The 14,603-nt window shown below is 34.0% G+C and overlaps 1 protein-coding gene across 1 annotated transcript; it reads right to left on the bottom strand.

The window, feature by feature from the left end:
* Positions 1-8,044: 8,044 nt before the first annotated feature.
* Positions 8,045-9,217, bottom strand: LOC121257358 (probable methyltransferase At1g27930). The gene has a single exon (XM_041158329.1). The coding sequence runs from the start codon at positions 9,085-9,087 to the stop codon at positions 8,227-8,229; it is 861 nt and encodes a 286-aa protein (XP_041014263.1). The 5' UTR covers positions 9,088-9,217; the 3' UTR covers positions 8,045-8,226.
* Between the last annotated feature and the right edge of the window lie 5,386 nt (positions 9,218-14,603).

Consider the following 14,603-nt stretch of genomic DNA (forward strand, 5'->3'; position numbering starts at 1 on the left):
ACTCCACATCTTATGAAAAATACTCTCGCATCTCTAAAATATCCTCAGTCTATGAAAAAGCTATAGGTATAGAGTGTGAATATAAATAGTAGCTGATACATAATATTACTCTTTCGTTCTTAACTAAGCATATTTAATAAGAAATATGTGATGGTTATTTAAAAAAATAAAACTGCAGAAAAAATAAAATAGTTATTATTCTTATCTTATTCTCATCTCACCACATAAAATATTAAATATGATACTTTTATCACTTATAAATCATCCTTTATTTCTTTAAAAGATAGATTTAAAAGTTGATGAATAATATCATTTTATTATAGTGAGATGAAAGTGAAATAAAGGTGTAGTTAGTAGAATTCTGCTTTTTCGAAAGTAGAGAGAGTCGAGACTCCTTGCCCAATGCCCCTTTGGTTAGGCCACGAGCAGGCAAGAGCGACATTCGTAGTGCTTGGCTACCCATTCTGGACTATCTTGGTCATCACAAGTGGCCCACCACATGAGGCCCACTCCAGACAACCACGACCAGGCCACTACTGACTCAGATTGTCGGTGGTCAAAATTTTTTTTTTTTTTTTTGTTACGTGGGAAGAGAGGGTCGAATCATGATCTCCATTTTAGAGGTTGTGCCATCAGGCCACAGGCCGTTGGCTTTCAGTGGTCAGATTTTAGTAACCCAGATGAGATGAGGGCCAGGCACTGCCAGATGACATTTTGTCTAGGAGATGATTTTTCAAAAAACTTTGAAAAAACATTTATAAAAAACACTGTTAATTGTAATAACTTTTGTTAAGATAATCTGTTATAATGAAACCTTACACTATACATCTTTGCTTAATGAAACCTTACAATATATATCTCCACTTAATTAAAATGCAATTTCTCATTTTTACCTTTTTATTTTTAAACACATATTTAAAGATTAAGATAGAATAATAAAAATGATAAATTAGATTTTATTAGGTGGAAGTATGTGGTGTAAGACTTCTACGTAAAATTTCTCTAATCTATATGGTTTGCTTTTTAGATACAACAATCCCTATATTTTGATTTTAAGTTTTTTATTCATTATAGTATATTGTTAAAATAGATGTAAATAATTAAATCTTTTTTTTTTTTTTTTTTCCATCCTTTTGAATTTTTGAGACCATTGGTCCAACCGCGAAAGGAAATTTTTCTCAAAGCCGTATTTCCATTAACATCATCAAAAGTGTTGGTGTAGCATTTCATATCACCTGCCATCTAAAAAGCAGGATGGCCGGTTGCCCTTAGAGAACTGTTGGCACCGATATATCCGATCCTTAGAGAACTATTTTTTATTTTTATTAATTCAATTTTATGTTTTTCTCTTATTTTATATATTTTTGCCTTTACATTTTTATTTTTTATTTTTGATGACCGATGGCATGTCATGTCAATATTTTAAAGATAGATTAACAAAATGTTAATGAAATAACAAATTTTATTAAAATTAAAACTATAAGGAATAAAAAATAAAATTAAGACATCAAAATCAACCAGTTTAAAAGATGAATAACTCTATCCATAGGTTTATGCACCATATACGATCCACATGACATAATTTAATTTATAAAATAAATTTTAAAATTTGAATCATATCAATCAAATTATATTATGTGAATGATGCGTGGTGTAAATGCCTATGAATATGTAATAGATCTAGGAAAATGTAATAAGAAATTGAGTAGAAATTGAGAGAAACTGATAGAAAATCTGGAATTACGTCAAACATGGGAATACAGCTCTCTTCAAAGGGAGCAATCCTCCATAGAACAAGGAAAATAACTTCGGAATATTCTAGTTAGCCCCATAACAAACCCCTGCCATTCCATATAACAAACCCTAACACCTCTCCACTCACAAAAGCTAGGAAATTAGGAAAATAAAACAAACATAATATTAGATCCTATACATAAAAAAGATAAAGGATAAAGGCCAACTAACGGCCTAGCTGACTTCTGGCCCAATGGCCTGACCTCCAGCTTGCAGCTACCACTACTAAGCTTTATTAGAATCCACATGCTTCAAGGCCCACAACCCCTTCATCACTTCATCACTTCACTTCACCAAACCACTTCACTTCACTTGCACTCTTCTCTGGCACAAACACTTTACTAACAACAAACCCTAGCCTCATTACTGCGTCGTGTAACATTCTCCCTCCCTTCACAACACCTTGTCCATAAGGTAAGGAAAATCCTTACGCATCTGGTAGTATGGTTCCCATGAAGCCTCTTCGACGTGTTGGCCTTGCCAACGTACAAAGATTTCGACAAAAGGTCTGTTATTTCTCTTCCTCATGCGACAGGCAAGGACCTCCTTGAGCTCTAGCTTGAAGATGCCCAAAGTGTTCATGGGTGGCAGCGTTGGCATTGGGGTGATGTCTTGCCCTAGCCTACGTTTTAGTTGAGAAATATGGAACACGTCATGGATTTGGGCTGTGTCCAGTAACTTCAGGCGATACGCCACCTTGCCAAGCCTCTGCACTACCTGGTACAGCCCAAAGAAATGGGGGGAAAGCTTTAAATTTCAGCAGTTGTGTACAGAGGACTACCTATATGGCTAAAGTCGCAGGTATACCCAATCACCTACAGAATATTGATGTTCCTTTTATCTTCTGATCTGAGTAGTGCTTCATACGATTCTATGTGTTGGTGATGTTTCCCTTGAGTAATGTCCAAAGATGATCTCTGTCTCTTAGTGTTGAGTCGACTTCCTCCAGCCTTGAGATTCCAGCCATGTAATTAAGTAGTCTGGGAGGTTTAGATCCATATAACGCCTCAAAGTGGGATACTTTAGTAGAGGCATGTAGGCTAGAGTTGAAACACCACTCAGCTAACTCCACCCACCTTGACCAATCCTTAGGCCTATCATTGGTGAAATTCATCAAGTAGTTCTCCAACCACTTTTGACGGCCTCAGTTTGTCCATCCGTTGGTAAGCTGTGCTGAAGGTCAGCTGGACACCTTATAGTGAAAATAGCTCCTTCCAGAACTTATTGGTGAATCCTGTCCGAGACAATAGAACCTGGCATCCCTTGTAATTTGAATATATGTTTCAGAAATAACTGAGCTACTACTCTTGCAGTGTAGGGATAAGCCAGTGGCACAAAGTGTGCATATTTGGTGAATCTGTCTACCGTGACCTATAAAGTGTTAAAGCCCCCAGACCTTGGTAGCCCTTCCACAAAATCCATAGTTATATCTGTCCATTGTTTTTGTGGTATAAGCAGAGATTGCAACAACCCAATAGGTAGTGTATTGTTCACCTTCACCACTTGACAATTCTCACAGCTTATAAGAAACTCCTTTACATATGATTTTAACCAAGCCAATAAAAATCTATTCTTAACATGTGGACAATTTTGTCAAAGCCCAAGTGTCCCCTCATAGAGCTGCTATGCACCAAAGTCAACAGCCTTTTTATAAGGGCCTAGTCAGCAGGGAGATACACTCTTCCCTTATAAAAATAGAGTCCATTTTTCAATGTATAAGGGGTAGGCAAATCACCCCTTGGATATTTCTCCAATAGTTCTTTGAATTTAGTATCCGAGAGGTAGGAAGCTTTAATGTCTTCAATCAAATCAAAGTTGGGCAGCAAGAGCATAACCACCCTAACTTTCTCTTCCTCTTGCCTAGATAATGCATCAGGTACTAGGTTATCCATTTCTTTCTTGTACTCAACAATAAAGTCGAATCTCATCAACTTTGACACCCATTTCTGTTGTATAGAGATTCCAATTCTCTGATCTAGTAAAAAATTGAGGCTCTGGTGGTCAGTTTTGACCACAAAAGACTGCCCAAGCAGATAAGGACGCCACTACTGCACTGCATAAACCAATGCGTACAACTCCTTTTCATAGGTTGAGAGCATTAGTGCCCTCCCCTTCAAGGCATTACTCTAGAATGCGAAAGGTCTGCCTTCTTACATTAACAAGGCACCAATAGCATCCTCGGATGCATCACACTCAATGTTAAAGGAAAGTTGAAAATTGGGCAAAGCCAAATCTGGAAGTTGAGTGATGAGTGATTTCAACTTAAATGCTGCTTGTGCTTCTTCATTCTAATGAAAAATGTCCTTTTTGAACAACTTAGTGAGCCCTGCAATGATGCCCCTATAATTCTTGATAAATCCTCTATAGTATCCAGTCAGCCCCAAAAACCCATTCAAAGCCTTGAGGGACTTCAGTTTGGGCTACTGTAACATAGCCCCTAGCTTTTATGAGTCTGCCCATACCCTTTGGCTGGAGATTAGATATCCCAAGTATGAAATTTCTTCACAACAAAATTTGCATTTGCTTAATTTAGCAAATAGTTGATTCTTCCTCGAGGTGTCAAAAGTAGCAAATGAACTAAATGCACTTCTACATCCCTGTTGTAAATTAGAATGTCATAAAAAAAATTAAGATAAATTTTTTGAGACAGTGTTTAGAAACCACGTTCATCAAACTTTGAAATATAGAGAGTGTGTTAGTTAAGCTAAATGGCATAACTAAAAACTCGTAGTGGCCCTCATGAGTACGGAATACAGTCTTTAGGACATCATCTGGCTCCACACGTATCCGATGGTAGCCTAACCTCAAATCAAGTTTAGAAAAAATCTTAGCCCCAAATAGTTCATCCATTAGCTCCTCCACCACCGGGATATGAAATTTATCCTTAGTGACACTATTAAGGGCCTGGTAGTCAACACAATCTCTAAGTCCCATCTACCTTTCTCACAAGCATCACAGGTGAGAATAAGGACTTTAGCTAAGTCTCACAATACATGAGTCTAACAACTCTTTAACAATTTTTTTCTATTTCATCTTTTTGAAAATAAGGGTAGCAATAAGGTCTTAAAGAAATGGGGTTTGTTCCCAGCTGAAAATTAATGGCATGGTCGTGTGATCTTGCAGGTGGTAAGTTGTTTGGTGAGGCAAATATGCCAGCATACTAGTTGAGCAGCTGCTAAATAGGGGAGACAATGTTTTGGGTTAGTGCACTGCTGGACTTCTCAATCAAATGCAGCATGATCCCATTCTTTTCCATTTTTTGCATTATGCTGACAGAACCTTCTTCGATCCAAGTATTTACACTTAACCCCTTCAACTTCTATGGGTTTTGTTTATGTAAAAATTGCATAGTAAGTTCTTAGAAATTCTACAAAATTGACCCTAAACCTTACAGTCACTGAACTTCAAGTACCATATCGCATCTTGCTAAAACCAAGACATACGTATCAACATTAAAGATCACTACCTGGATGTGCACATTAACCCCTACAACATTCGCTTCACTGTCCACTTGATCACCATTTGCAACCTTAATCCTTACTTTGTCTTCCTTAACTAAGGGTAAGGAGACCTTGTCAAGTATAGTAGGATTCACAAAGTTGTAAGTACTGCCGGAATCTATAAGGATAACTACCCACTAGCTGCCAATCTTCCATTTTACTCTCATTGTCTTAGAGCTTATGGATCCTATAATGGCGTGTAATGAAATTTCTGGTGGTTTTTTTTTGCATAAAACAGTTTTAAGTCCTCCAATTTTTCCATCCTTGGATCATTATTCTCCCCACTCCCCTCCATACCATCTTCCACCTCCTCAGTCAAATATAGTTTAGCGTTGCGACACTTATGGTCTGGGCTTCACTTGAAGCCACAATAATAATATAACTCTTTCTCATGCTTAGTTTCCATTTGGATTTGGATAATCTTCTGTACTAGGACAATGGCTTTGCTCTAGCTATTGTTGGGTTTTGGTTGATGTGGGTTTGGGTTTGGGTGGAATTTCAAAGTTGCTGGTGTAGTGGTGTATGAATTCAGGCTATAGTTGGTTAATCTCTTGTGTAGGTTTACATGTTCTTCTTGGATTTTGGCTAGGATGTAGGCAGTAGTTAAATTGTTAGGGCTAAACATGTAGATAGGTAGCCTTATATAATCCCGCAATCCACTTAAGAAGCAATTTAGTTTGTATTTTTCAAAGAGCCCCCTTAACCTATTTGATAAGACCTCAAAACTAGCCTTATAAACCTCCATTGTACTTGTTTGTCTAAGGTGAGTTAGTTGTTCTATAGGATCATCATAACTACTAGAACCAAATCTAACTATAGATATGTAACAAACTCCTCCCAGCTTATACAAGCTCTAGACTCATCCAAGTCCTGGAACCACGCCAGGGATGTCCCCTCCATGTGAAAATATACAAATCGCATTTTGTGTAGTGGTGGTGTGTTGTGAAAGGTAAAAAACTGATTTATCTTATATATCCACCCAAAGAGTCCTCTCCATGGAAGGTAAGGAAATCCAATCTTACTGCACTTGGTTGAATTTCTCCCATGTGTGCCACTACTAATTCCTGTCTTGACTCCATTTGGCTTGATGATGAGTCTTCAAATTGAGGATTATTTTTTCTTTATAGCTCAGTGTTAAAGAAGAGAGTTGGTGTGTGACTGCCTCCACTTGTCTATGCATAGCTTGTATCTCCACTTCAACAGATTTATCCACTTGTTTCCTCAAGGCATGCATTTCAAGTTCAACAGCTTTGAACTAGGATTCTGTCGACTTCTTCAGGGTGTTGAGACCATCCTGAAGCTAATTCATGCGAGTGCCTTCTGCCATGAGAATTATAAATCACAAATAACAAATTCTCTGATAACACTTTGTGATAGACCCAAGGAAACCTAATAGAAAATAGAGTAGAAATTGAGAGAAACTGATAGAAAATTTGGAATTACATCAAACGTGGGAATACAACTCACTTCAAGGGGAGCAATCCTCCAGAAAACAGGGAAAATAACTTCGAAATATTCTGCTTAACCCCACAACAAATCCCTGTCATTCCATATAACAAACCCTGACACCTCTCACTCACAACTATTAGAACCCACACTCTTCAAGGCTCATGGCCTCACTTTGTCACTTCACTTGCATTCTTCTCTAACACGAACACCTTACCGAGAGCAAATCCTAGCCTCTTTATTGCGTCGTGTAACAGAACAACATTGCTCTTAAAAGATAAACTATATATGAACTAATCTAAGTTTTAAAATTATTCTACTCAGCAGTCTTACACCACACAACTGCTGATGGGGAAACATGAAAGGAAAAAAAAAAACATATGTGATATGTATGAGTTCTTTTTATAACATTTAATCCCAATTTTATAATAAGATGGAAGTGAATCACAAAGTTTGGACAGGGAAAGTCCAAATCTATCGTGCTTGGAGGGAGATTCAAATCAACTATGAACTACCCTGTCCGGCACAGATCGAAAGAATATCTGCAGACTGTCAACTTGCCTTTCATCAAATTAAACAAACAGTGGTACAACTACTGTACAAACGCCAACAGATAAAACAGTGCAAAGGCGGACCTGTTGTTATGATTTTAGAAACATTAATTTTTATAATTTGTAATTCTTTGTTGTGAACTGGGCAGTACTATTCTAATCTTACATTTTTTTTTAATATATATATAAGTATTCTAATCTTACACTCGATAAAAGCTTAACCCCGTTCTCACCCACCAGCAGTAGAAAATGAGTACCTTTCTATCCAAAATAAAAAAATAAAAAAAAAACTTGAAAAATAAAATAAAGACCCAATAAGAAGTAATTTCATTTTTTAGATAATGTTTTTTAAAAAAATATTTTATTTAAAAAATAATTTTTTATATAAATTTTAAATTCATCAATTTTTAAAAAAAGTAGCGTAGGAGTGTGTACACTTCTCATATTTGATGGATACGTGGTGCCCCTTTAGCTATCAAGCCAAAAAGAATATCTCATTTTTTTAATTATATAAAAATAAACTTATAAAATAATATAATTTAACGTGATATACTATATTATAAAATTATTTTTATGATAAAATAAATTTTAAAAATAAGATAAAACTGCATAATTTATTTTTATATAATCCTACGTGCATGTGTTACTTCTCATTCTTCAAATCTCTTGAAAAAAGTTCATAACACCTCCACAAATCTCGTGACAAACGCCTCCACAAACCTCGTGACAGAACACACAAGACAGCCAAGATAATGAAGAAAAATAGAAAGGGAAAACTCGTTTTAACTTGGAACACAACGCCCAAACGTTTTGTAAAATCTCTAAATTCTTTTTGAAATAACTGTTGTCTTTCTCCGTCGGTTTGTAGCAAATGTCTAAACGAGAACGACAAATAGACGACGACGGGGACGCACGAACACGATCCTTGGCTCTTTCTAGCAAAATGGAGCACCAGTACTGCCACCATCGCTCACGTTAGACGCAGGCGGAATTTCGAAGTGCCAAAGCCTCCCTACCGCCTTGACCAAGTTCTTCCTGCACAGGAACTCCTCTGCGTACATCTTCTCCACCTTCCGATCAACATCGTGCAGGAACACATGCGTTGGACCGGATCCTTTCCGGTTCCTCGCCATAACAGCCGCCGAGAAGATCGCGGCCATCCGGCCCGGGGCCTCCGCGAAGTACCCTCGCGGCGCGTCGATCATGATCAGGTCCCACTCCTTCTCGTACACTTCATCCGGTAAGTTGTCCAGCGCTAACCGGCACCGAGTGTTGCGGCGCAGGAAAGCTTTCGAAGGCGAACACAGCGGTTGAGAGCGGTAGGAGGATAGCAGTTCGTCGGCTTGGGAGAGTTGCGTGCGGTACGGGACGGTGTGCGCCCGGAGGTCAGGGGCGTCCTTGAGAACGGTCTGGACCCACTTGGGGTCCTCCTCGAGGAATATCGTCGTGCCGCGTGGGTTGAGCGAGGTCCACATGAGCGAGTCGTGACCGAGTCCGAAGACGAGGAAGTTGCAAGGCGCGCGGGACTTGAGGACATCAAAGGAAACGGTAACCTCCCCCAACGACTGCTGTGGAACAATCCTCGAGGTCGCGTAGTGGAGGATGGCTCGGAGCTGGATCTCCGTGGGCGAGTAGCCGGATACGGCACGGATGCCGGATCCGTCGGTCTGTGAGCACAGCAGGTAATTCTTTCCGGATCCGATGAAGCTGTAGACGACCACCGCGCCGACGATTAGACCAGCCAAAGCCACTCCGATGAACAACGTGTTCTCCGAAAGTGAACGGCCATTCTTCATGTCTTATCGTTTATCTTCTGAATACAAATAATTCGGCAACTCGTATTTTCTAGGTCAGTCTAACGTCTGAAGTCGGAAGTGCGGGACCATCCTGTAAATGAAAGAGCGGACTGGGAGAGGTATAAGTAACCTGAACGGAACGAGAAATGTACTTTTTATGTATTGTATTTTTAATTAATAGAATATTATTATTTATTAAAGTTTATTTAATTTTGATTATTTGAAATAAAATATTAAATATTATAAAAATAATTGGTTAAAGAGTACTCGTAACGGTTGACACGTTCACATTGTGATAGATAGTTTTGAATTCTGGTAGGCTTATCATGATACATCGGCTTGTGTGGCTCGAGTATCTCGAGCACTAATCTATCATTGCTACAAAGAACTGATTTGGGACATTTGAGTCACTCCACAAGGAGATTCATTTGTTTAACCATATTGTCGTCGAGACATGGTCAGAGATGGAGGCTGGTAGTGAAATGATTACATTGATTAACAAATCCTCTACCCTTCTTTTTACTAGACTAGACAATGAATGACTCTTAAAACGACACTCATGATGATATCTATAAAATTTAGCGGTTGACGGAATAGTTGTCATCTCACTTGCATGATCTACCATATTGATAAATCATAAGAGCATTAACGCAATCATCTAAAATCATGTATATTTGTATTAAAAATATATAAATTTGTCGCCTATTTTCAATTAGAACATAATATGAATATTTATTATATTAATAAAAATCCACATTAAAAAAAAAAAAAAAACTAAAATTAGTAGTCTTTACTTTCAAACAAAGCATAAAGTGATAAAGCCATGACCCAGCATTGTTTTCTTTGTTCAACAGACCTTTTAACTCCAAAACATGTAGAACTAGAGTCCATTCAAGTTTTTGTCTCAAATCCTCAATCGGTCTAGTCCAATGTTGATTATATTATCAATAAAAATTTTTATTATCAGTCATTATTCATCATCTTACACTTGACATTTTATAAAAAACACTCTCACATCTTATAAAAAAACATCCACATATCCTATAAAAAAATTATAAATATGAGGTGTAAGAGTGAATAATAGTTGATACATAGCAAAACTCTATTATCAAACCAAATAATGCACTTAATTTGAATCAATTTATGACTGAACTAATCAGTTCGGTATGAATCAAACTCTATTTTAATATTAGAAGTATCTCAAATTATTTGTAAATAGTAATAAAATGATTTTAAATAATAATAAACTATTACAGTTATGTTTTCAAACATATATTTAACTTCCACCATTTCCACGGTCGAAAATATTGGGAGAGACAGAAAGGCTTTGGAAAATCAGACACGTACATCTTGAGGGTCTATGATACCGCCCGAGAGATATTAAAAGTAGGAGAAATTATTTTCAAAGGAGAAAAGAATTGGTCAACCTCCATCGTTTTAAAGTCGAATCGACAGGTACAATTCCAAACACAAAGCCGTGCTGAAAGTGGATAACTCAGGCTGCACGGTCACATAAGAAGATGGAACTTCCACCAAGTAAACCCGTCAATTTCGGTATCTAGAAGCCTAGTTAATTACGATTTAGGCCATTGGCTATTAAGGAGCTTGACAAACATCTCACTCTGGGGAGAGTTTTGGTCCATATAGAACAATTTTGCATGAATTTCAATTTATATTTATATTTATATCTGGTTGATAGAATTAGAGATTGATACAAATTAATTTTTAATTCTTTTGTGATTTTTCTAAGTTTATTATTTAAAATGACAATTTGGACTTCTTTTGTGATTAAAATAATATTTTGAACTTATTTTTGTAATTATTATCTTTTAAACAATATTTTAAGTTTTATTATCATTTAATGGATGGTTAGCGTGAACGCTTAGGGAGTGATATGAGATGATTAATCTGTAAATAGAAGTGAAATAGTTTGTGAACAATAGTAAAATTATTTGAATTAAGATGTTTTATTAGATTTTGAAAAATGAGAGAGAAAAAGTTGAATAAAAATATTATAAAGTTAAAATAATGTTATAAGTTTATTTTTTTAATACTATTTTTATTTTGAGATTTTAAAAAATTGAATTATTTTTTATATTTTATTTAGAAGTTTGAAAAAGTTGTAATCATTAAGTAATGATTATATGAAAAGTTAAAAATTTGTAATTGAAAAATATTTACGTTTGAGTGAAGTTTTGGAAGAAAATAAAATGATAAATTTTGAGAAGAGATAGATGAAACCGTCTCTAATCCCAAACAACCCCTAAGGCTCATTTTGTATTGAGAAACACTTTCAATTCATCTCATCTCATCATTACAACTTTCAAAAATTATCACATGAAATACAATAAACAATTTAACTTTTTCAAATCTCAAAACAATAATAATATTTTAATAATATTTTATTCAATTTTTAACTTTTATTTTAACTTATATCATCTAAACTCCATGTCCAAACCTAACAAGTCACGTGTCAGATTTGAATTCGGCCTATATGTGCATATCTTGTGTCATGTGAATAGACCCAAAAAACTAATGAACAAAATGGGAGAGATGGTATCAAATTAGAGTTTTATTCGATGTGATTATTATCTTAGCGATTTGATTTTTATTATTATCAAATCAATTAAATTGATTTTCATAATTATAAAATCGCTAAACGTGATCAAAATATTTAATCTGATTTGATTTTTTGTTTGCTCAGTTGTTGTTGTTTTTTTTTTTTTTTTCGATCAGCATTGTTTAAAAAACTCAAACCTATTTTTGTTCTTTTGTCTTTAGCTCTTTAATTGACCACGGTCATATTTAATCTATTATTGGCTCAACCTATCGGTAGTCCTTTGTTGGTTAGCCCATTATTAACCCATTGCCAACAACAATTTTAGATTTGATATTATAATTTCCAATCACTTAGATGATGCTTGGGAAATGAAATCAAATGAGTTCAGATGAAAAATCTATTAATAACAGTGAAATAGTTTATAAATAATAGTAAAATAATTTAAGTTATGATATTTTATAAGTTTTGAAAAAATGAAAGATAACAAGTTGAATAAAAATATTATAAAGTTAAAATATTGTTATAATATAATTTTATAATATAATTTTTGTTTTAAGATTTAAAAAAATTGAATTATTTTTTATATTTTGTTTAAAAGTTTAAAAAAGTTATAATCATTACGTAATGATTAGATGAAAAAATTAAAAATTAAAAATTAAAAAGTATATATTCAAGTGATATTTAGATTTTTGATGTGATGAGATGAAATCAACATCCAAACAATCCCTCAATCACTAACATGCCTTTTATCACATCAATCAATGGATATATCATATAAAAGCCGAGAAATAATAGAATTACTACTTTTATCACACTCTTGAATTAAAATTCCGGATTCTAAATTTTTCCAGTTAATTAATTTAATAAACATTATAATTTTTGCCTAAAGTTGCCTGGTTCGGAGTTCACAATCCGCACCTCATTCAAAACGTTAGGGGTATATTAATATAAAAAAATCTATTCAACAGTCTCACAAATTTCTATTTTTATTTTTTATCTTTTTATTTATTCTTTTTCAACAAGTATATTGTGTAATGCATAGTAGAATAACTCTATTATTATTGTTATGTTTTTTTTTTTTTGTCGACGCCGCGTTGCTTAATAGTTAGTAGTAGCTCGAAACGTGTTCGGCAAAATCTTAACCTCATTTATGGTGGGAAAAAATCTATTTATCATCTATTTTTTTATCATTTTTTCATCATCTCATGATATGATATTAGATGATAGGTTCACAAGTAAAATATAAGAAATAGTCTCCAATCATCTAATGTAACATTATAAAATGATAAGAATTAAAATGATGAGTAGTATTACTCTTAAAGTGAAATCTCAAGTTACTCTTTGCCACTGTACTTGTGGCTAATTGTTAGTTAAGCATCGATAATGGTTTATTCATTGTCAAGTTAAAAATTTTTGCTAAAGTCAAAATTATTGTAGAAGTTAACCCACATTAGGCTATCCATCCAAAATTCAAAATAATAATATAATATTATATATTTTAATAATAATTTTTTTAATTTTTATATTTTGTCAATACACTCTATAATTAACAATTTAATTTTTACTTAAAATTATTGTTTTTCAATTATTTTTTTCTTCAACCTAATTATCTAATAGTAGCCATTGAGAATATTTTTAGACTAAAATATTATTTTAGAGATGAATAATAGCTGACCAAATTAAGAGAAATGAAATGAATGAAGCCTTGGAGTTTTGACTACTCCAATACATATCACTTTTGAGTTAGACAAAATTTGGCTACGCACTGGCAATGTCAATGCTCTTAGGTTGCATTTAAAAGATGAAATCAATTTAACTTATCTCAAACTAATTATTGATAAAATTTATTACTTTTTTAATCTTCAATAAAAAGTTAAACCTATTTTAACATACTTCATATATTTTAACCTAAAAAATTAAACTCATCTCAATTTAATAAAGTTAAACTCATCTCAATAAGATTTACAAAATACTATTATTGTCAGAGAAATGCTTGAAATCCTGAAAATGGAACTCGAAGATTTCGCCTGAAGCTTTTTTTTAATTTTACTTAATGATTAAGAATGTATTTTTTTAATAATATTGTAAATTTTTTATATTTTTAAAAAATATTTATGATGATTAAAAAAATACATAAAAAAATAAAAATAAAACTAAAAAAATAAAATGCACCACTCAAAACATCTTTCGAGACAAATTTTCAGTGATTGTAGCACCTATCTTATTGTCAATTCAACTCAACTCAATCCCACCCAACCAATCTCAACCTCCAAATCAGCATTAATGGCAGCCTAACAACTCCGATTGGCTTGCATTTATTATTCCAACCTTGTCTTATTTCCATCCCTATAATTTTTTAATTCAATAGTTTTTATAATTCAAGAAATGATGAAGAGTATATGCAATATAAACTTTATTATATTTAATATTGGATTCACATTGCTTAATACTGTATTTAATACGTGAATCTGCATTTAATATTACGAAGTTTACAAAGCTGTCTATTTTTTCTAATTATAAAAGACATTGAATTAAAAAATTATAAAAATCTTAATAAATAACTCTACTTATATCTCGATATGAAAAAATATTAAAACTTTTTATTTAAAATTAAGGATTTAAATAGAAGAATATAAACATAAAAAATGAATCTCACAGATTTTTAGTTCTTTGTTTATTTCAAATTCGAATATTCTTATTCGCATTTAGGGATATGGTATATCTGAGCCGTCCAATGGGAAACCGTGCAGACTTGGTCGGTTCGGGTGCAATTAAAACCTGCTATCATTCGGCCGGCCCATTAAATAGCCGAGTGTTCCGCTCATCTTCCATGCGTCTCTCTTCTTAATTCCTACGCTCGTCGTTACATAGCAGAAGCTCTTTTCCCAGTTTCGTGGGTTCAAACCTGACACCAAAAAAAATAAAAAATAAAAAAACCAAGAGTCTTGAGAACAAA

This window comes from Juglans microcarpa x Juglans regia, chromosome 3S, assembly GCF_004785595.1.
Source record: "Juglans microcarpa x Juglans regia isolate MS1-56 chromosome 3S, Jm3101_v1.0, whole genome shotgun sequence".
In the NCBI taxonomy this organism is placed as follows: Eukaryota; Viridiplantae; Streptophyta; class Magnoliopsida; order Fagales; family Juglandaceae; genus Juglans; species Juglans microcarpa x Juglans regia.

Excerpts from the sequence above, each read along its gene's own strand:
- LOC121257358 (XM_041158329.1), bottom strand. The coding sequence starts at position 9,087 with ATGAAGAATGGCCGTTCACTTTCGGAGAACACGTTGTTCATCGGAGTG.